The sequence below is a fragment of the Lagenorhynchus albirostris genome, chromosome 17 (assembly GCF_949774975.1).
Source record: "Lagenorhynchus albirostris chromosome 17, mLagAlb1.1, whole genome shotgun sequence".
In the NCBI taxonomy this organism is placed as follows: Eukaryota; Metazoa; Chordata; class Mammalia; order Artiodactyla; family Delphinidae; genus Lagenorhynchus; species Lagenorhynchus albirostris.
In genome coordinates, this window is record NC_083111.1 from 14,708,763 (window position 1) to 14,729,599 (window position 20,837).

Here is a 20,837-nt window from a genome sequence, read left to right on the forward strand (position 1 = left end):
GCCCACACTGACGCCTGCTTAGGCTCCTAACTATTTCTCTGCCTCGGGGCTCTTTGCCCACCCAACTGGCCAAGCAGCACCATCACATAGGCCTCAAGGTCGCAACGTCTGCTGCTGCAACGTCTGCTTCCAGTGCTTTGCTTAAAAACCATGGGAGTATGCATATAACATGACTGTGATACTGTCTTTGCAGGGAATAATGGAACAAGAACCATCTTTGAGCGAAAACTTGAGCAACACCTAAGTTTTATCCTTGAGAGCTGGGGCACTGGGCCACAGCCAAGTGAAAGAGCTGAGTGGAGAGTGCTGGACTGCACTGAGGAGAGTGGTGAGCGGAGACCCTCACCTCCAGCAGAGACCAATGCAAATTCCCTTGCATGAAAAGTGTCTTCAACTTTAACCCCCGGCTGGATCATTGACAAAGATCAACTAGGAACTCCCAATGAAAGATTACCAAAATACTCAGGGAAACAGGCCACCACGAGCAAGAGTCAATCACTGGATTTAGAACCACAAGAAATCCAGATATTGGAATTATCGAATCAAGAAATTTAGAAAGTAATGATGAATGTGATGTTTAATGATACAAAGATGGAATCACAAAAATAAGCAAACAGTAAGAGACTATGAAAAATAACCAGGCAAACAGAACTTTTAGAAATGAAAAATGTAATTGGTTTAAACATAGCTAAAGAGATAATTCATGAAATGAAATATAGATATGGATAAATTATCCCAAATGTAGTACAGAGAGACAGGGAGATGGAAAATACATGGGTTAAGAAATAAGGAGGGTAGAAGTTTTAAAAAATCTGATGTAGAAAGAGACGGTTAACGTATGTTTTGCCAGAATCCCAGAAAGAAAGAATAGAGAAAATGGCGGAGGGGCAGTACATAAAGAGGTAATGGCTACAGTTCCAGAGCTGATGAATCCACAGATAAAATAAGCACAACATACACCAAATACCAAGCAGTATAAATAAATAAATCCACACCTAGACACACTATAGTAAGACTACTGTATAGCAATTCTAAAAATATTTCAAAAGCAATTAGAAAAGATTACCTACAAAGAAACAAAAATGATTAGACTAATAATCAGAATCAAAAAAATTCAATCAAACTTGATCATATACCACGTCCTTTTTCCAAAAACTTCTTCAACGGCTTAATGAAAAAAGGCTGAGGGACTTCCCTGGTGGTCCAGTGGTTAAGACTCCGTGCTCCCCATGCAGGGGGCCCGGGTTCCATCCCTGGTCAGGGAACTAGATCCCGTATGCTGCAACTAAGAGTTCACACACTGCAGCTAAAAAGATCCTGCGTGCCTCAGTGAAGATCTTGCACGAGGCAACAAAGATCCTGCGTGCTTCAGCTAAGACCCTGCACAGCCAAGTAAATAAATAAATATTTTAAAGAAAGAAAGAAAGAAAGAAAAAGGACTGAAGAAGAGTTTGGTATTTAAGACTCTCTATAAATCTATTCCATTACTAATCTACTTTTCCAGCCAAATCTTCTTTTTTGGCTGTGCCCCGTGGCATGCGGGATCTTAGTTCCCTGACCAGGGATCGAACCCATGCCCCTTGTATTGGAAGCACGGAGTCTTTTTTTTTTTTTGAATATATCAGTATAGGTTATTTCTTTTATAAGAGGGAGGAAAAAAGTCAATAGCTGTGAATTGAATTCTTGAAGAAGAATCTGTGCAAAAATGACTGTCATCATCTCAATTGCGAGCTATGGGAACACTTTGAAAAAAAATCTTTGGTTTAGTTTTCTTTCCTATTAAGCATTAAAAATTAGTAAGATTAAATGTTTATTAAATCATGAAAATTTAAGGTAAATACAATATATTTTCTTAAGCTGGAAAAGGAGGATTTGTGACTTTACTTGATACAAAATGAATGTATGCAACAGTGTTTTTAAAATACAGCAAATTTAAGACCCCAATAATTTTTTGAATGATTTTGGAAAGTATACACAGGTCAAAACATTTTCTTATCTGAATATATTTTAAAGGCTACTTTTTATGAAAATTTAAACATTCAGGCATTTATTTCACTGACACATTTTTGAATTATAGCACTTTGAATGCAACAGATGAAATGTGCATTTTTGCTCCATCATTTGCTAGTTTTCCTCCGGAAGCAGGGAGTCTTAACCACTGGACTACCAGGGAAGTCCCTGGCCAAATCTTCTGATACTTTTATTTTTCTTTTAAAGTGGTAAAATATATGTAACATAAAACTAGACTATTCTCTGTTACCCTAAACATACTGTGTTGCTTCTGTGACCTCCAGGACTCTGATTATTCTGCTTTTGCCAGATGGACTGGCTTCCTGCCATCTCTGCCTCCTGACATGATACCTTTACTCAAGACTCTGAAGCTTTTTTCCCCAATCACCCCAATTGGATGATCCCTTGAAATATGTTTTGTTTCTCTTAGGGCATTTATAGTACATACTAGCTCATATTACAGTTATTAATTAGTCTACATATTTTATTTTCCAACTAAATTATAACTTCTTTAAAGGCATGTGCTAGGTCAAACTGATTTTTGGATGCCCCGCCCCCGGCCCCCCGAACCCCTGAACTCCCAGTCCAGTAAATGATATAGTTTGAATACATGAAAACTGGTCAGGCACCAACTGTTCAAAAGGACCAGACTAACTTCTGGCCTAGGTCTGAGATAACTCACGGCACTCATGAACTCTACTCTCCGGGACCTCCTGAGCGCTCAAGACTCACCTGTTCTGGCTGGCAAACGGTGCCTGTTCTATCGGCAGGATGCTCTCAGGCCAGGGGGCGGTCTGATTTGGAGGCGCTTGTTGTTGGCTATACTGAGGTCCCCCTATGTTCATCTCTAATTCAGATGGCCCTGAAATGGGAGAAGGAAACAATTCCAAAATCTTACAACTTGTAATAAGGGAAGTTATCCGTTTTGGTTATAGAATAGAAAGAGAAATATACAGTTTACAGAGAAAGACAGAAGCAATAATAATTAGGTGAAAATAATAAGAGAATTTTTGTTCTGAAATAGAAAAAAAGGCAAGAAATACCAAGGCTAATCACCCACTTTTTTTTTTTTTTGCGCTACGTGAGCCTCTCACTGTTGTGGCCTCTCCCGTTGTGGAGCACAGGCCCCGGATGCACGGGCTCAGCAGCCATGGCTCACGGGCCCAGCCGCTCCGCGGCATGTGGGATCCTCCCGGACCGGGGCACGAACCCGCATCCCCTGCATTGGCAGGCGGACTCTCAACCACTGCGCCACCAGGGAAGCCCTAATCACCCACTTTAAAGACTCTAGATCAGTATTTCCAAGCCCCTTGGACTCAGGAGTCTTTATATTCTTAAAGTACAGCTTTTGTGTATGTGGGTTATATCTCACTGATATTTACTATATTGGAAATTAAAACTGGAAAAAGAAAAAATGATTATTAATTCATTTAAAACTCATCATAATAAATCCACTATGTTAACATAAACAAGATTTTTTTCTTCCAGTCGTATTGAGATATAATTGACATACAGCACTACAGAAGTTTAAGGTGTACAGCACGATGATTTGACTTACATACATCATGAAATAATTATCACAGCAAGTTTAGTGAACATCCATTATTTCAAATAGATACAAAATTTTCTTTCCTTGTGATGAGAACTCTCAAGATCTGCTCTCTTAACAGCTTTCATATATAACACACAGCAGTGTTAGTTACACTGACCTTGTTGTAACGTTATGTACCTGGAACTTATAACTGGGAGTCTGTGCTTTTGGACCGCCTGCATCCAATTTCCCCTCTGCCCACCTCCCCTCTGGTAACCACAAATCTGATTTCTTTTTCTATGACGTTGTTCGTTTGCAACATAAACAAGATTTTTTTAGCCAACTCTACTGTACGTCCATGACAGAATGAGAGTGAAGAAGGTACGTAATATCTTAGTATTATTATGAAAATAGTTTTGGCCTGGCAGACGCCCTAAAAGGGCATCGAGGTCCTGGACATACTTTTGAGAAGTGCTGGTCTGAGTAAAGGAGGAGCAGAAAGGTGGCCCAGACAACTCAGATGTGCTCTTTCTTAGAAGTTCTCTGTAGAGGATTAAAGCTAATGCATGATATGAGCTCTTTAATGATTTTATTATCACTATCTGTAGACCTGTTTTCCATTACAACAGATACTCTTCTGTTGAGTTCACGGCTTTTTCGAGCTTATTAAAAATCAGAGAAATTCAGCTACACAGTGAAGCTCACAGAGCCATATTTCAAGCTCAAAAGCCAGGTGCCATTCAGAGAAGAAACACTGAGGATAAATGAAATTTCTGGATATAAGGTATTTATTATGATTTTTAAATGAACGAATTAGCATTTTAAAAATTTCCCAGTTTATTTTTGAATGGAAATCTGGCCATTCTTAGTATTTTCATGTAAGCCTCAAATTATGTGAATTTATGTTTGGGAATCACACATTATTAATTTGAAGTACATTCTCTGTAGAAAGGCAACGTGAATGTCATCTCAGAAACAATAAGCCAAAATGCGCTGAGCAATTAACTAGAAAAGAAAACCAATGCTGCGGTAGGATGAGCGCTCTGCGTTATCGTGTCAAAACAATCCTGGCGGGCTTCCCTGGTGGCGCAGTGGTTGAGAGTCTGCCTGCCGATGCAGGGGACACAGGTTCGTGCCCCGGTCCAGGAGGATCCCACATGCCGCAGAGCGGCTGGGCCCGTGAGCCATGGCCGCTGAGCCTGCGCGTCCGGAGCCTGTGCTCCGCAACGGGAGAGGCCACAACAGTGGGAGGCCTGCGTACCGCAAAAAAAAAAAAAAATTTTATTAAAAAAAAAAAACCCAAAAACAAAACAAAAACAATCTTGGCATCTTTCCATTAACGATTTAGCGCTTACTCATCGTGCACCATATCCAAGTATATGAAAAAGTATGTGAACGTCAACGTATCTGAATTATGCTAATGTACGAGGTAAGAGGAAAGTTAGTGTGTCAATGATTAAGAAAATCTTGAGGATGAGTTGCATCACTTTTTAAAAAAAATAATGGTTTTATTGAGATACAATTCACATACCATACAATTAGCCCGTGTAAAGAGTACAATTCCGTGGGTGTTAGTGTATCTGCAGAGTTGTAGAACCAGCACAATGACCAATTATAGGATGTTGCCATTCCCCCCAAAAGAAACCCCATGACCCTTAGGAGTCACTCCCCATTCTCCCCATAGAGCCCCAGCCCTAGGAAACCACGAATCTACTTTCCTTCTCTACAGATTTGCCTATTCATTCTGGACATTTCATATAAATGGTATCACACAGTGTATCAGATCATTAATTTTAATAACATGTGAACTGTATCCAAATAGAATTCTAGTGATCCCTACATTTTGTGAGATGCTCTCTAAGAGCCTGCACTTTCAGTGAGGAACTGCGAGAGTCTGGTTTAATAGTCTAGGGTAGTGGCCCAGGGATCTGCACTTTAAGGTCCTGATGACCATGCAGAGTTAGGAACCACTGGTGCATCACTGAAATACTTCTTCAGAATATCATCTGTGTAACATTTATAGTGTTACAGTGCAATTCACTCCCTGCAAAAGTTGAAATTAGATAATTTAATGAAAATAAAACATCATAAAGGTAGTGGGTTCTCTTAGGTAACCGGAAAACCTGCAATTCTATGATCCTGTAGAGAGTTCCAGCAAAATCCCACTTATGACAGCTTGATGTGGGGGGATGACCTAAACCGCAAATTAGCAGCATGTCTCGACAGGACTTACGGAGCTTGCTCCTCTCTTCTTCTAAGAAAGGATAAAAACGAAAAGCAAAGAGCACAGGAACTGCCTTACCGATATTCATGACCTGAGGCTGAAGCATCTGTCTTTGGCCAGGCTGGCTGTTGGGTCTCATGGGGAGGCTGGCTGTTGGGTTCCGAATCATACCTCCTTGGATCGGCCGGTTCATGGCACTGGCGGTAGCAGCACAGGTGACTCTCACAGCAGAGCTCTGAGGTGCCCATTCCCCAGATGGCAGGGTGGGCCGGGCAGCATTACTACCAATCATGCCTACAGGCAAGCCAGAGAAAATGGAGATACAGTGACTGGAAACACAGTCAGCATGTATGAACACCAGACGATCTGACTCTGGTACTAGACGTCCATTCTCAATACACGGTTAGCCCAACAGCTCAGGCCCTCACCGGCACAGACACGGGCCCCTGGCTAAGAAATACGAGATGGCAATTACTACGAAGTTTTTCACAACACGGACTTGCCACTCTTTACAGTTCGGAAAAGCTGTTAAAATTGTTCCCATATGTACTTAGAAACAGGTGCTGTGGCATGTGGATAACCCCAACTTCCTTCCTCAGGAAGTGAATCACATTAGCTGATATACACGTCAATGCTTTACTTTCCAAAAGAGAGGTGAGGCTAAGAGGAACAAGGTAAAAACTGATAATCAATATTCTAATTAAAAACCCAAATCACAGAGAATATCCCATGAAGCCCCGGCCAGACTTTCAATCCCCACATCCCTTTCTGAGCATTATTAATTTGTTAAGCTTCCAAGCTGGCCAAAGCAGCCTCGGAAGCTGGGGGAATGACAGCATCTTTCCACTCCAGTTCTTTTTGGCCAAGGCAAGGGAGTGCCAACCACTTCAGTGGACCTGGACCACCACACTCCTGGCGATATAGGTCTAGGCTCCGTTGGGACAGATTTGTAAAAACCCTTGTATACATGAGATAGTAACAGCTATGTGACCACACACACCAGTGAGAAGAGCACAACACTGCTGGGCAGATCATGTGTTTGCTCTCTCTGGCCTGCCCCCCGAGATGCTGGCAATGGCCAGACACGGGCTAAGACTTGATATCCTAAAGGGGAACAACCCCAAGTGAGGACCCTTCATTCTGAAGCGTTTAATAATGGATGTGTAACAGTTCTGCTTTCAGAGACATGGCTTGCTTTCATTTACTTTTGTTACGATAAACACCTAAAAAATAGGGTATTATTTCAGAAATGGAGAGAACATGTATTGCGGATGGTTTTTCACTGGTGAAATGAGGATGTGCTACATTAGGGTGATTTAGAGTTAAGGGTAAATAGACTGAACAAGTTAGAACAATATTATGTTAATACATATTTTAAAAACCGTTTTAAGGCTAGGTTTGAATTATACAAAGATGTGGGAGAAAAGGTATTTTCTCTTTCAAAAACTCTATTATCTAATTAATATAACAAGATTATAGAAAGCAGGAGGGAAAATAATCCATAATTCGAAATGTTAATGCAGTTGTAACCAGGGTAGTCTCCTTCAGGTTTTTTCCATTTTTCTTTTTGAAACAAAGCACAGGCATTGTATGATCTTCATAGCCTGGATGTCAGTCATCTCCAGGCTGCCCAGATCTGAATATAGGTATATCCCCCAATTCCTAAATGTTCCTCCAAGAACCCAGATCTTCTCGTATTCCAATAAGAAGAAGCCACCTTTCATAAATCATTGGCTCCTTTTCCCTTATAGAATTTTACATAAGTCAATATTTTACTTATATAAATCAATACTTTATTGTAAAAATAATGTAAAACTAATATGGCATTGTTTCTGCGAATAAATAAATTAGCGATGTAGTCAGTGCCTGGCACATATAGTAGGCACCTAATAAATACTTGCTGAATGAATAAACTATTTTAATACAACATTCTTCACATTTCCCATGAATTGCTTACCAACAACAGAAAGTTAAAAAAGAAACCCATCTTTTCAACACTTAGATTGAACTCTTATTTTCTGTTAACTATCTAAATGGCAATGTGTATATAGGGGTTACAGACTAAGCTAAAAAAACACCAAGAATTAAAACCCAGGAATATAAGTTCTTTTTATAATATCTGTTTCTTTCAATGCCTTTGTCTCCAGCGGTAAACTGTGAGCAGTTCTCCATCAGAAAACTTAGCATCCTAAGGGTACAGGATACCACAGGGTACAGATACCATAGGGTACAGGACGTGGTGGTAATAGCAATCAATGCTGCAGCAGTGATTCCTAGCCTGAACTGGGTGGAGGTTTGGAAGTACGGTTGCTGCTATGACGGTGACTACCACTTAGGAATATGCATGGGCAACTTGGCAGACACCTTAAGTTACAGCAGGTCAAGGGCCAAACCAGATCACAGGCAACTTCACAGATCTTTAAAAATGGGAGCCCCTGGATCAGCTACTCTTAGGCCAGGCATACTACTATGTAAAGTTCGTTCTCTTTTTTTTTTTTTAAGTTCGTTATTTTTAATTAATGTTTTTTTTTTGGAATGAGAATTGCTATCGTTACGAGTATAAAAGGTTGGTTGAATTTTAAACCTTCATTCTGAAATTCGTCCAACACAAGTCATCAACTAACAGGAAATTCTGGGGTTATCAGCAGATTATCACGACAAGCTAGCAACCACCAAATTATTTTACACATATCACTACAATGTCTGGAATAGTAACTGGAGTAGAAGTGAAATAAGCCTATGCCGTAGGATTAATGATTAGAACCCTTGTAAAAACGATCACAGAACAAAAGGGTCAGCTTACTTGAATGCTTTCCGATGTTTCATGTACCATGCTCGCAGTGAAAATTTGCAGAATTTAGTTACATTCAAATGTTAGTTTCTAGCAAAAAAATTTCACTTGAAAAATTTTACTAGTTTGATGTGGATGAATACATCATTAAGTTAAATAACCCACCGATAAAGTTAACAGCACATTTGAGCCCTTACCTGTGCTACTGTTCCCTAAATTTCCTTGGTTTCCTATCATCCCTTGATTACCCATCATTCCTGGCTGAGGTATCACTGAGTAGGGACTATTGTTTCTGATTGGTGGGAAAGGTCCAGCACCAGTTGGGCTTTGCAATGTGATGTCAAGTGGTAAATTCTGGTTTGGCAATAACCTGCCCAGTTGCCCTGGTCGTGGGTTATTAAAAGCTAAGGAGAAAACAAATGAAAATTTAAGGTTAATATAGGATAATGGAATATAGCAACAGAAGTAGTGTTCAGGGAAAATGTCGTTTGTAAAATAACAAAGATATGCATGTCAGGGACCAACTGCCTACATAAAAGACAAATTCACAGACAAAAAAACATGTGGCGCGAAAACACAGACTCGCAATCTAATCAACAAGTCTCTAATTTAATTCCTGACAACCTTTCAAAACAAAAAAAAAGTAAAAGGAAAAAAAAGAACATGTCTATTATTTACCATATATTTTTCTCCCCAATATTAACTTCTAATATTCAACTGTATTTGTTAAGGAAACTACTAATATTTTTTTTCATATATTATTTGAATTTAGCAATATTGCTTTGTCACAGCTGTGAAGCCATAAACATCTCCTGCATATAGCACCAAACCCAGATACGTGTGGTTTGGACATGAGACTATCATTTTTTAATTGGACTTTCCTAGGAATAGAATTAGGTTAAAAATGTCTACTCTCATTGGAAGTTAAAATCTTTAAATGTGTGAACTCTGGTACCTGAAGTTAGTATTGAAGCTTTAGGGCCCTGTTAAGTCTTCTAAATATAGCTTCTTTAAATTCCAGATACATTTACATTTGAAAGGATTCTTATGGTTAGTTCACAAGAGTTTATTGTGCAGTAAGTACTACACCAGTGCACTATACTATCACACAGACAACCAGTGATTTGATAACAATGTTTCTACAAGAACAAAGATATTATAAATTACAATTCATAGAGCTAATATATTAAATAATATCAAGGACTTTATTTTCTCTGAATTATATAAACACAGTATGAAACAGAACATTTAAAACACGTTAACGTTCTTAACAATCAATAACAGAAATAAAATATTTAGAAGAATTAGGGTTTAAATGAAAACGATGTACACGCTTAAGCTGACTTCCTCAGGTTTAGGTATCTGGTTACCATTCAGTAGTCTGAATACCATCAGGAGGTACAGATAGAGGAGAAACCACGAGTTTTCATGCAGTCCTCTATTAGCTCCGCTGGGTCATGAGCGTAAACCCGCTACTGTGTTTCTTACTCACTTCTCAACTCTCTGACTTTGTGATCTCTCATAGGCCATAAGCAACCCTCCATTCCCTAAGAAGTAGGCACGTTTGACAGATAACAAGCAAAAACTCTGTGTTGTTTTACCCTTTTCAGAATGATCACGAATCACTTTGAGAAAAGATCTATTAATCAAGGATATTTTGTGATTTGGTTGATGGTTGCCATTTCTGATTTGAGAACAGACGCTAAGCTTTGGTTCAAACTGTATCTGAAGAGGGACAAATCATTCTGTTCACCAATTTAACACTGAAGAGGTTCTCTGTCTTTCTACAGATCATGTCCCTAGCGCAGGAAAGATATTTTCTTCTGCTCAAAACTATCGGACAACTTTGGCTAACTATCAAGTTTGTAAACTAAGTGTTCAAGGTGGAGAAAGACCTCATCTTAAACTTACAAAAATATAAAATGGGGAACTCCCTGGTGGTCCAGTGGTTAAGACTCTGAACTTCCACTGCAGGGGGCACAGGTTTGATCCCTGGCCGGGGAACTAAGATCCCGCACGCTGCACGGTGCGGCCAGAAAAACCCAAGAACAGGGAACTGAGATCCTGCAAGCCGCATAGTGCGGCCAAATAAATTAAAAAAATTAAAAAACTAAAAGTAAGCGATAAAAAATGTCACTTATAAAACAGTCTAAGGTCTTCCAGCTGTATATCATACTAATTAAACTTAGGATGCACTTAGAAAACATTTATATGATAAATTTCCATGTAAAATGGATATTTATATGAGGATTCCTAAGAGACAGGACAAGATATTTTTAATGTGTGTAGCCCTTTCATGTATGAGTATTTTGATAAAAAATTTTTAGTAGTATATTATTCCTGAAAAGTCAGCATAACTTTCTAAGTTTCTGTCTTTTAAGTATTCAGCCATATATTAAGACACAGAAAATCTATTTTAAGCTCCATTTATGAAGGCAGTAACTGAAATGAAGGGAAGCATGACAATCACCCGAAGAACTTTATCAATGCAGGTCAGTCTCGCTCCGTGTTGATTATATTAACCACAAGCGCCTGCAAAAAGGCCATGTTTACTAGAATCCACCCTGAATACTGTTTTGAAGGGCTGGGACGGTAGGTGGTGCTATCTGACCATAAAAACCTTGAAGTGACTAAGCTGTTTGCGTCAGATTTTAATAACCCCTGTTTCTGATGGTGATAACATGGGAATTTCTTGGCATAACCATCAATATCTCATACTCACTGCTCTGTGAAATTCGCAATGCCGTTTTCTGGGCTCCAACAGGTGTAACAGGGCTGCTCTCGGCTGTGAGTTGCATGAGGTCATTGATGATGGCTTGCTTGTCAACTGATCCAGCAGGGGCGCCTGGCCTCGTGTCTGGGAAAAGCTGTGGTAATTGACTATTCTGCAAATCATCCAAAATCTCCTCCAAGTTGTCCAGCTCACTGCCAGGCTGCGGTTAACAAACAGAAGGGTTTATCCAGTCCCACGCGAAGAGTGGGCGCCACAGGCCTGGTTTGCAATTACAGACCTAACCGGTATAAGGCACCAGAGCCAAACGAGATGCAGACACATGCGAACCTCAGGCCTAACAGTTAATTGATCATCTTTAAAAAAAATTAAATCAACAAAGGACAAATAATTTAATCTCTTGCTCCTCAGTTTCCTCATCTGTGAAAAGAGAGATGCCTCAATTAGAAAGACAGCTCTCTTCTAGCACTGTGATTCACTGGCAATTTATAAATTCCCCTTTATTTTATGCTAATAATTCAATTAATTATGAGTATGTGTATTTCTAATTAACCATGGGTGTACTATGACTTACAGTCCAGGCCTAGGTATGTGGTTAACTCTCCTGACGAAATAACAACAACAAAAAATTGGTGGAAAATATGATCCAAATTTACATGAAATCAGTATTTAGTAAATGGTCATTTCCTTTTAGAACTTTGTTTTTCTTTCTTTCTTTCTTTCTTTTTTTTTTAAGAGCAAGGAGTGAAACGCACGAGGAGCTTGAAGTAACCATGAACAGCTCAGCCCTGTCTTTTCCATTTGAGTGGTGTTTTTTTCCTGCTTACACTTTCAGTTTCGAATGACACTGGCTTTCTCAGTCACTCACCAGCTTTGGTGACAAATGCAGGGAAGCAGGATGAAAACACAGCAGCTATTAATTTGACTTTACAGAAGCCATAAAAATATTTCTTACAGCTTTTCCCTTTATTAAAATAATTTCAACTACCAACATTAAAATAATAAGGTACATATCACCACTATTTCACACCTAGTGCTTTTCTTCCAGAGAGCTCAACTGAATTTATATTCGTTTAAGTAGAACCTATCTGTGTGCCAAGTATTTAAAATCAGACAGTGCCAACCACATAAGAAAATGGCTAAGTTAACTCCCAGGATTACTTTCTAGTGAAGAGAGTGGTAAGAATGATTCTTCTGATTGTGCAGGTGGAAAAACACAAGTTAGGCAACTTCCCCAAAGTCACTGGATGGACTTTGAATCCATGACCATGTGACTGACCCTTTTGTCTACACTGGCAATTCAAATGAAAGCATTTACATCTGACAGGAGGTATACTTAAAGCAGAATGGCTTACAGTTTTATTCTATACACTAGAAGCTGCATTTACTAAGGTTTCTGCAATTTATGGCAAATGTAAATCTATACAGGAAGTCTTTTTACTGGACATAGTTTCTCAAGTTAGGAAGGACACAATGAAGTGATATTTTATTGGATTCTTTGTTCAGAGTCAACTAGCTTAGTGAGAACTTGGAGATCCATTTTCCAGGGAATTCCTAATGCACTGTTTGAGTAATTAATTACAAGACCATTTTCTAGTTAGTTTAGCCACCCGTTTCTAATGAAAGAGGGAGGGATCAAACTTGGGAGAGCTACATCTTAGGTAAGGGTTAGGTTCCAAAGTTAGCATCCTAAAGTATAGACAGACACAGACAAAATGATCCTTAGAACGGCTCGGGAAGGAACCTTATTGTATGTCCCCTCCACCAAGGGCAACACAGCCAGTTCTCCCTCCAGAGTGAAAGCACATTACTGCTTCTCTGGCTGAGTCCGAAATGACGAAGTTTACGCGGGGGCCATTCCGCACTGAAAAAGCCTGTAGCTACATTTCCACACTACTGGAGCTTCAAGGGAACCAAAACCCAGTTAAGTTTCTTGAACAGTGGGCAAAACTGCTCACGTGACCTAACCATTTAATAGCTATCTCTCCTTTTCTTTTTTCTTCTTCTGAATGTGTATGGACAATTTTGGGTAAGTTAAACATGAGTAAAGTGACTCCGTTGGAAAGCTATCGTTATCATGTTTTGCTGAATACGTAAGATACAAACATCAGTGTAATAAGCACTTATCACCCTCTGAGGACAGTGCCTGGAACATAGAAATGGACACTCAGTCAACCCGATGAGTTCCCTCAACTATTTTAACCGGTAATTTAAAACATTTCCCAGAATCAACTCAATTTCTCATAGAAATTCCTATCATTTCTATAATTTCTCAGAAAAAAGTTTCATAAAGATGGATAGGGACACTTCCCTGGTGGTGCAGTGGTTAAGAATCCGCCTGCCAATGCAGGGGACACGGGTTCGAGCCCGGGTCCAGGAAGATCCCACATGCTGCGGAGCAACTAAGCCCGTGTGCCACAACTACTGAGCCTGTGCACTAGAGCCCGCGAGCCACAACTACTGAAGCCCATGCGCCTAGAGCTGGTGCTCCGCAACAAGAGAAGCCACTGCAATGAGAAGCCCGCGCACCGCAACGAAGAGTAGCCCCCGCTCGCCGCAACTAGAGAAAGCCCGCGCACAGCAACAAACACCCAGCATGGCCAAAAATAAATAATTAAAAAAAAAAAAGATGGATAAATATCCTTATGGTTGTATCATGAAAATAGCTACAGAGGTATTAAGAGGTTCTAATAAACTGTGAAGTTTATTGCTATCCTACGAAACCAGGTTTCCCTACTACAGTAATGCTGCCTTGCGTAGAGTATTTTAAAATTCATTGTTTGTGAAGGGGTGAGAGGGTGGGCCGTAATAAGTAATAAGCTACTTCTTTTTTTTTTTTTTTTGCGCTACGTGGGCCTCTCACTGTTGTGGCCTCTCCCGCAGCAGAGCACAGGCTCTGGACGCGCAGGCTCAGCGGCCATGGCTCACGGGCCCAGCCGCTCCGCGGCATGTGGGATCCTCCCAGACCGGGGCACGAACCCGTGTCCCCTGCATCGGCAGGTGGACTCTCAACCACTGCGCCACCAGGGAAGCCCAATAAGCTACTTCTTGAGAAAGCTTTGCAGATGCCTTGAATGAGAGACGGCCCAAATAAATAGGTTCATATAAATGATAATAAAAATAAAGTATATTATTTTCCTCAATGGATGCTCTTGTATTTGCTCCCAATCACAGACATGTGTAAAAGAAAGCTTTTACAATATAGATTAATAGTCTGGGTCCAGACTCTCACCTTTCCTTTTTACCTTTATTCTTTTCACACAAATAAAATGATACTTTAAACCATCTTGAATAGAAAAATAACCATCATAGTTTCAAAGAGTTCTAATGATAGAATTCATGATTCTTCCTTTGTGATCTACTCTTGTGTCGAATATGATGAGTTTAAAATAAGTCTAAGGTTAATCTCTCTCTATATATACATAGCTATATAAAACAATATATTTAGACGGTTTAAACCTATTTATTGGTTCTTTATTTCAAATAATTACATGATTTAAAATCCATGATTTTCCTTGATTTTTATTTTTAAAAAGCATATATTAAAACTGATTTTCTAATTTTAATCTTTGCCATTTCTAAGAGCTGATCAAATTCAACTGTGTTTCAGTCTAGCTTTGACAAGTAACTAAAACACTTATTTGTCTTAAGAAAGTCATGCAGGGACTTCTTGGCGCTATATTCAGAAGGAACTGGTTCTTTGGAGAACCTTAACTATGGACACTATAGTATATGAATTCATTCAGCTTACCATCAGAAAAACGCATGGTGAAAATTTCCCCACTAGAGATAATATTGCTTTGCTTGTGTTTATTTCTTGTCAGTATTTGGAGTATGCATTTAAATTAATCTAACTGTCTCAACTTTACTTGAAATGTTCTTTTTCAAGGAGAACATCTCTACACCTTTGGTTGCCTAGGAATAAAATTTGACGACTACGGGCATTTTCTTCTGTAGTCATGTAAGTCCTGGAAGGGGTGCATTTGATCACATGAAGTTTCTGATCAAACATTTCTGCCCCCTAAGTAAGCTTTCATTCTCATCAAAAGTTCTTCTAGTTCCTATCTAGTTCCTTTCTCAGGCATGATTTCTTCACAAAACAAAAAGATTAATGCCTTCCTTGAAAACGCTTTGCCAAGATACTTCGAAGTTTTGCTTAGGCATCTCTTCGAATGCTCAAATTAGCCACATCAATTTGAAGAGTTGGTTTAAACTATTTCAGGCAGAAAATGAGTCAGAAAGATTTTTGTAAAAGTTCTACAAAATGAAAATTGGACTTGATTTCTGCATTTTTTTCTGGTTTTATGAATTTTTCATGTGTCAAATCAATTTGTTTTCTGAAGGAAATATAAAGAACACATGTATTTTAATACATGTGTTCTAATAAACTACAAAAGTGTTTCAAAAATTTTTTTACAAACTGTTATTTCACCACATTTGCCTAACATAAAATTGCTTTAAAAAATGGCAACACAATTCTACCACAGTTGGAGGGAAATTTTCAGGACACTAAGAGTTTAAAATATGGTTTGCTTTTCTAATGGAGCCAAATAACAAGAAGAAATTCTTTATAGACTATTTCTAAACCCTCATCATAAGTGGCCCAGCAGCATTAAGAAAGAGCAAAAGAGTACCATTTAGTTAGTATCATTTACACATGCTCCATTGTGTAAATAAGTATATAACTTAAAAGTCAGTGAACATATCGGAAATTTTTCTGTCATTGTTTCCTGTTGGTTATGAAACACTGTAGAAACAAATGTTGTTTAAATACTCTACCAAGTGAAGAATGCTATTTTAGGTATAATGGCACCATCGAAGTACTTCCTGCCCTTAATAAGTTAGTGATAGGTTAAACACACACTCGGATAATGGCTCTTTTCTGAGTCAAAATAACAAGACAGTCAACTGTGCAATTCAGGCTCGCTAACAGTTTAACTTACTGAATAAAAATGTGTTGTGTTCCCCTGAAGTGAAAGAAAAACCTTTGATAAATTTGTACAGAAGTCAGTAGGAGATACAATCAACCTGTATTTGGGAAAAGTGAAGGAGGGTGGGAAGTGAAAGAATCCCTGTTTTTTTTTTTCTTCTGAAAGTCAGTCATTCTAACTTTGATCTAAATTTAGGTAATGCATACTTCCTGTGGTAACCTTTCTTTTCAAGCTGCAATGTTTTTGATGTTAAAATTGCTCTGAAGCACTATTTTTTTGGTGGAGTTTTAAAAAGGGAATAGATGGAGGGTAAAACCAGGAACTGGGTTTCATTAAGAAAAACATACTGTGTGTATGGGTGAGTGTGAGTGTGAGTGTGTGTGTGTGTGTGTGTGTGTGTGTCCACCCAAAATGACAGGTTTGTGCTGATAACACTCTGTGCTTTAAGTTCCCAAAGTAAGATAATGTTGATCAGAAAAAACATTCTTTTAAATACCAATTAGAAACCTGCAAGTGACTCAAGGACTTTAAAAAAACAAACAACTTCTTCTTTGTCAGTTTCTTGTATGAAGTTAGTGTAATCATAAAGGTAAATACAGAAATGCCAAACAGCGCCCTCCTTCCCTGACCCTCTAAGTCCCTAGGGCCTCAGGCCTGGGATAGAAATAAATTCTGTTTATGGAGCAGGGGACCGGCCACTTAGCCACTAAGCCAAGGGGGACCTCATGAGTCACCATCTTGCCCTCTAGCATGTGTCAAGAGACCTGAGTGACAGTATCTCTGCCTGCCACTCTGAGCTGCCACTAGCTCTGTGTATTCTAATCTAGTAAACCTCAAAAGATTAAAACATCTACAGCTGTCAATATGCTTTTACACTACACTTTATCCAAGATATTGTTATTAACTTTCCCCTGAGCCCCCGGGTCCCCCCATGCAATGATCTTACAGCATCACAGAGTAGCTGGTGTAGAGAACTCAGGACTAACACCTAAGTTTAAGGATTCATCCTCACCAAAGGTGTTTACACAATTACGCTGTTTCCCTCACGAAGGGCACAAGGAATGGTGGCAGCTGTCCAGACATCAAAGTGAAAGACAGACAGGAAGCTGCGTGCTCAGGACCTGGAAGGAGGCCGGCTGTGCTTGGCCTCGGCACCCGCCCCCAGTCTGTGCTCTCCACCCCAGAGCTGCTGCTGGGTCAGCCTCCACCCGGGAGGTCCAAGGTGACGGCCAGGGGTGCTCCTCTCTCGTCTCCCCATGCACACCTTGTCCCTGAAGACAGCGACACCTAAAATGTCCACTTGTAAAACAAGTTTCAAGGCCATATCAGTGAACCATTTTCAGTAGAGAGGCCTGTGCAGCTTCTGCACTTCTTAACCCATCACGACTTACGGCGGCGCTCAGGGATGGCACGGTTCATGAAGTCCTGGATCTTTACCCCACCGGTCGTTGATTCCCCAGAAAACCCTTTATGCCAAGTCATTATTGTCAGCAACAAATCATTTTTTTTTTAAATAGGAAAATTTTAAACAGTTTGCATTTTCCCTCTGTGACGTCACTACCTCAGAGAGTCATCAAGAATGACTCTGAATATCACTTTAGCTATCCTTGATTTTCTCAGGAAATTAATTTTTCACGTAAGAACAACAGATAACGCAACCTATTATTTCAGTTTTGCACTTATATTTGATGGTTCCGCTCTACCAACATCAAGGCCAACTTTACCTCCCCTCTACTCTCCCATTTCCCCTTAAATACTTTCTATGCCGATGGTCTAAGAAATTCTTTAGCGTTAAGCAGAAGTCATGATTGAGAATAAAGAGAGGTAGAATGATCTTCACTGAGTCTGAAAACCAGTCAGACTCTGCTCTTAAAAAGGGAAAGGTGAGTAAAAAATCATTTAATTAAGTCTGTCCTGACAAAGCCCACTTTTGAGGAAGTGATTATCTCCAATTTAGGTATGTTCTAATAACAGGGGTCAGCAAACCCCAGCTGGCCTGCGGGCTAAATCCTACCCACCACCTGTTTTTGTATGGCCCATGCACTAAGAATGGACTTACATTTTCTAATAATTGAAAAAAAAAAAATCAAAAGAAGAGGAGGATCTTGTGACACGCAAAAATTGTATAAAATTCAAATATCAGTTTGACTGAAACACAGCACGCTCGTTTGTTCCTGTGTAGTGTCTAGGGCTGTGTTTGCAAGCCAGGGGTGGAACTAAATAGCTGTGGCAGACAGTGTGTGGCCTGCAAAGCCTGAACTATCACCACTCGACCCTTTACAAGATACAAGCCAGCTCTATAGCGACGTCACCCTTTGCTAGACAGTGTTTGGAACACGCGGCCTCAGTGAGAATTAACTCTGTTTCAAGGCAAGAACAAAGGAGAAGACTTATTTTTATCCAGTCACCCGAGGCCTCAGGAGGCCCCTGTGGAGAAATCCCTGATGGCTGTGGATCAGTACACTTGGGGGGACACATGACAAACCTTACCTGGTCACTGGGCTCAAAGCTCATCTCCTCCTTCTCAGTTTTCATAGTGATTAATTTCGTGTTACTGGCAGGGTCTGTCTTACTGTCCAGTCGCTCCAGTTTGGGGGTGATTTCTGGTAAACCGATATCTTTAGTATCATCCTTATCGAGCAGGTAGCGAAGCAGTGCATTCTCTTTCTTCTTGGGGCTCACTGGCTCCTGCTTAATAGCCACCTCGGACCCAGGAGCTGTGCTGCTGGCCTCCTGGTTCAGCTCTTTACCCGTGGCTTCCGCTGTCAGCTTCGCCAAGTCCACGGGGGAACTGCTGTCCTGCAGGAGTCTGTGCAAAATCTTATGCTTCTCCTTGAGCGAGGTTCCGTGCGTCGACCCAGAGCCAGGCAAGCTGCCTGTGGAGTCCTTGTTGGTGTCCAACAGAGCGCCAGGCAAGGGCGAAGGCTCCATCTGGTCGGATTTGGTGGTTAGCAGCTGCAGGAGTTTGGTCTGCCCCTTGCCGTCATGCAGTCTGCCCTGCCCGTCAGGCCTCTCGCCGCTCCCGGCCTGGGGCGGGCCGGCCTCGCTGGCGCCCTTCTGCTCCCCCGGGTGGCAGCTGCTCTCTGCTGGCCCGGCTGGGCCTTCCGAGGGCTCCCCGTAAAGTCCCAAACAGTCTTTGGAGTCTAAGCTTCCCATCTTGCTGAGCGGGGCAGGATTCATATTCACCGGGGAGTTTTGCAAGTTGCCCATTTTGAGGTCCGGTGAAGCCAGCGACGACCCCAGTGAGACTCCGTGCCCCTCGCTGAGGGCCTGCAGCGCGTTGAGGGAACTGTTGGTGTAGCTATGGCTATTTCCTGTGCTGCTGCAAACTCCCACGGGGGAATGCAAGCTTCCTGCGGGGGAAAACTGACTGGGGGGGATTCGAGGGCTTCCGGCCACCCCAGGGCTCATGCGATGCCTCGGTGAGAGCATGGAGCTGGGCTGTCCTGGATTCAGGCCCGGGCTGCTTTGTGAGGGGCTGTTCATTTTGAGTGCATAGTTACTACCCTGAGGAGTGGTTGCCTGCATGCTCGACACGTGGTTCATTCCCCCGGAACCACCAAACCTGCCCATGGGCATGCCCATTTGTTCCTTTGGGCCGTTCATGGGGAAATTTATATTGCTACTTAGGGTCATGTCCTGACCTGGGTTCCCACTGCACATGGCCTGATGGGCAGGGCTGCTAGAGCTAATTGGATTCAATGGCTTCCCCATCGCTTGTCCAGTCAGATCCGGATTCATTACACACACATTCTGCTCTCTGTAGGGTGAGGAAAGAAATATAAGATAAAGGGGAAGATACGGAGCAAGTTGTTATTAATTTTCGAAAATGAGATCGCCTCATTTCTTTAAAAGAACGAACGACATGGAAGGAAAGGATAATACTTTGATGAAACAATCTGCAATTACGGGCAAGAATGAACACGCAGTGCTTTGGACCAAGAGGGGTGTTTTTCAGTGCACTCATTAAGACGTCTGTGGTTCTACAGAGGAAGTTGTGTTTAAATTTGACTACTACCATACTGAAAGCATAGTTGCTAGACAGGACATTAGCGGGCTTCCAATTACATAACATACCTTTCTCATTAAACGGTACGTTATCACGAATAACTGAGAGCTTGTACTGTCTGAAAGAAACGACCCAAACAAGTATAGCTGCCTTCAATTATCTGCCAGATTACGATTCCTAACAACAGACCCATCTGTGAGCCTGGAGCATGATGTGTGCTACTTGGCTCAAGATGAAGAGTAAACTAAGAGGGAAAAAAACTTGCCCCTAACTCTTCGAAACTTTGCAAGTTTTAGAGCCAATAAAGTTACCAAAACTGTTTAGAATTAGATTACCTGTCTAACAGATCCCCCGCCTGGAAGGCAAAGCAACAGCCTCTCAGCCACACGGAAGGAACTGCAGATCGTCCCGAGTCTGTGATCTCATTCCCCAACTCGCAGGCAACCCTACTCCGCTCCTGGTCTCAAAGCAGGTTTGCTGAGCTGGATGATTTTCCAAGCCCTATGAGCTTTAATTTACAGCTTGGCAGTCACTCGTGAGTTACCAAGCGTGTTCACAAATCCAAACAAAACAGGTTTCACAAATTGTCAAACACCAGCTTTCAGTCAGG

The 20,837-nt window shown here is 40.9% G+C and overlaps 1 protein-coding gene across 2 annotated transcripts in view; it reads right to left on the reverse strand.

Annotated features, from left to right (window-relative positions):
• Nucleotides 1-20,837, reverse strand: part of NCOA2 (nuclear receptor coactivator 2) — a 273,589-nt gene that overhangs the window by 25,540 nt on the left and 227,212 nt on the right. For both annotated transcript variants that reach the window (XM_060128302.1, XM_060128301.1), the window contains 5 exons: nt 18,709-19,978; nt 11,279-11,489; nt 8,754-8,960; nt 5,844-6,059; nt 2,743-2,872 (listed from right to left, as the gene is read on the reverse strand). In XM_060128302.1, the coding sequence (XP_059984285.1) occupies nt 2,743-2,872; nt 5,844-6,059; nt 8,754-8,960; nt 11,279-11,489; nt 18,709-19,978 (2,034 nt within the window). The remainder of the gene's footprint in view (nt 1-2,742; nt 2,873-5,843; nt 6,060-8,753; nt 8,961-11,278; nt 11,490-18,708; nt 19,979-20,837) is intronic.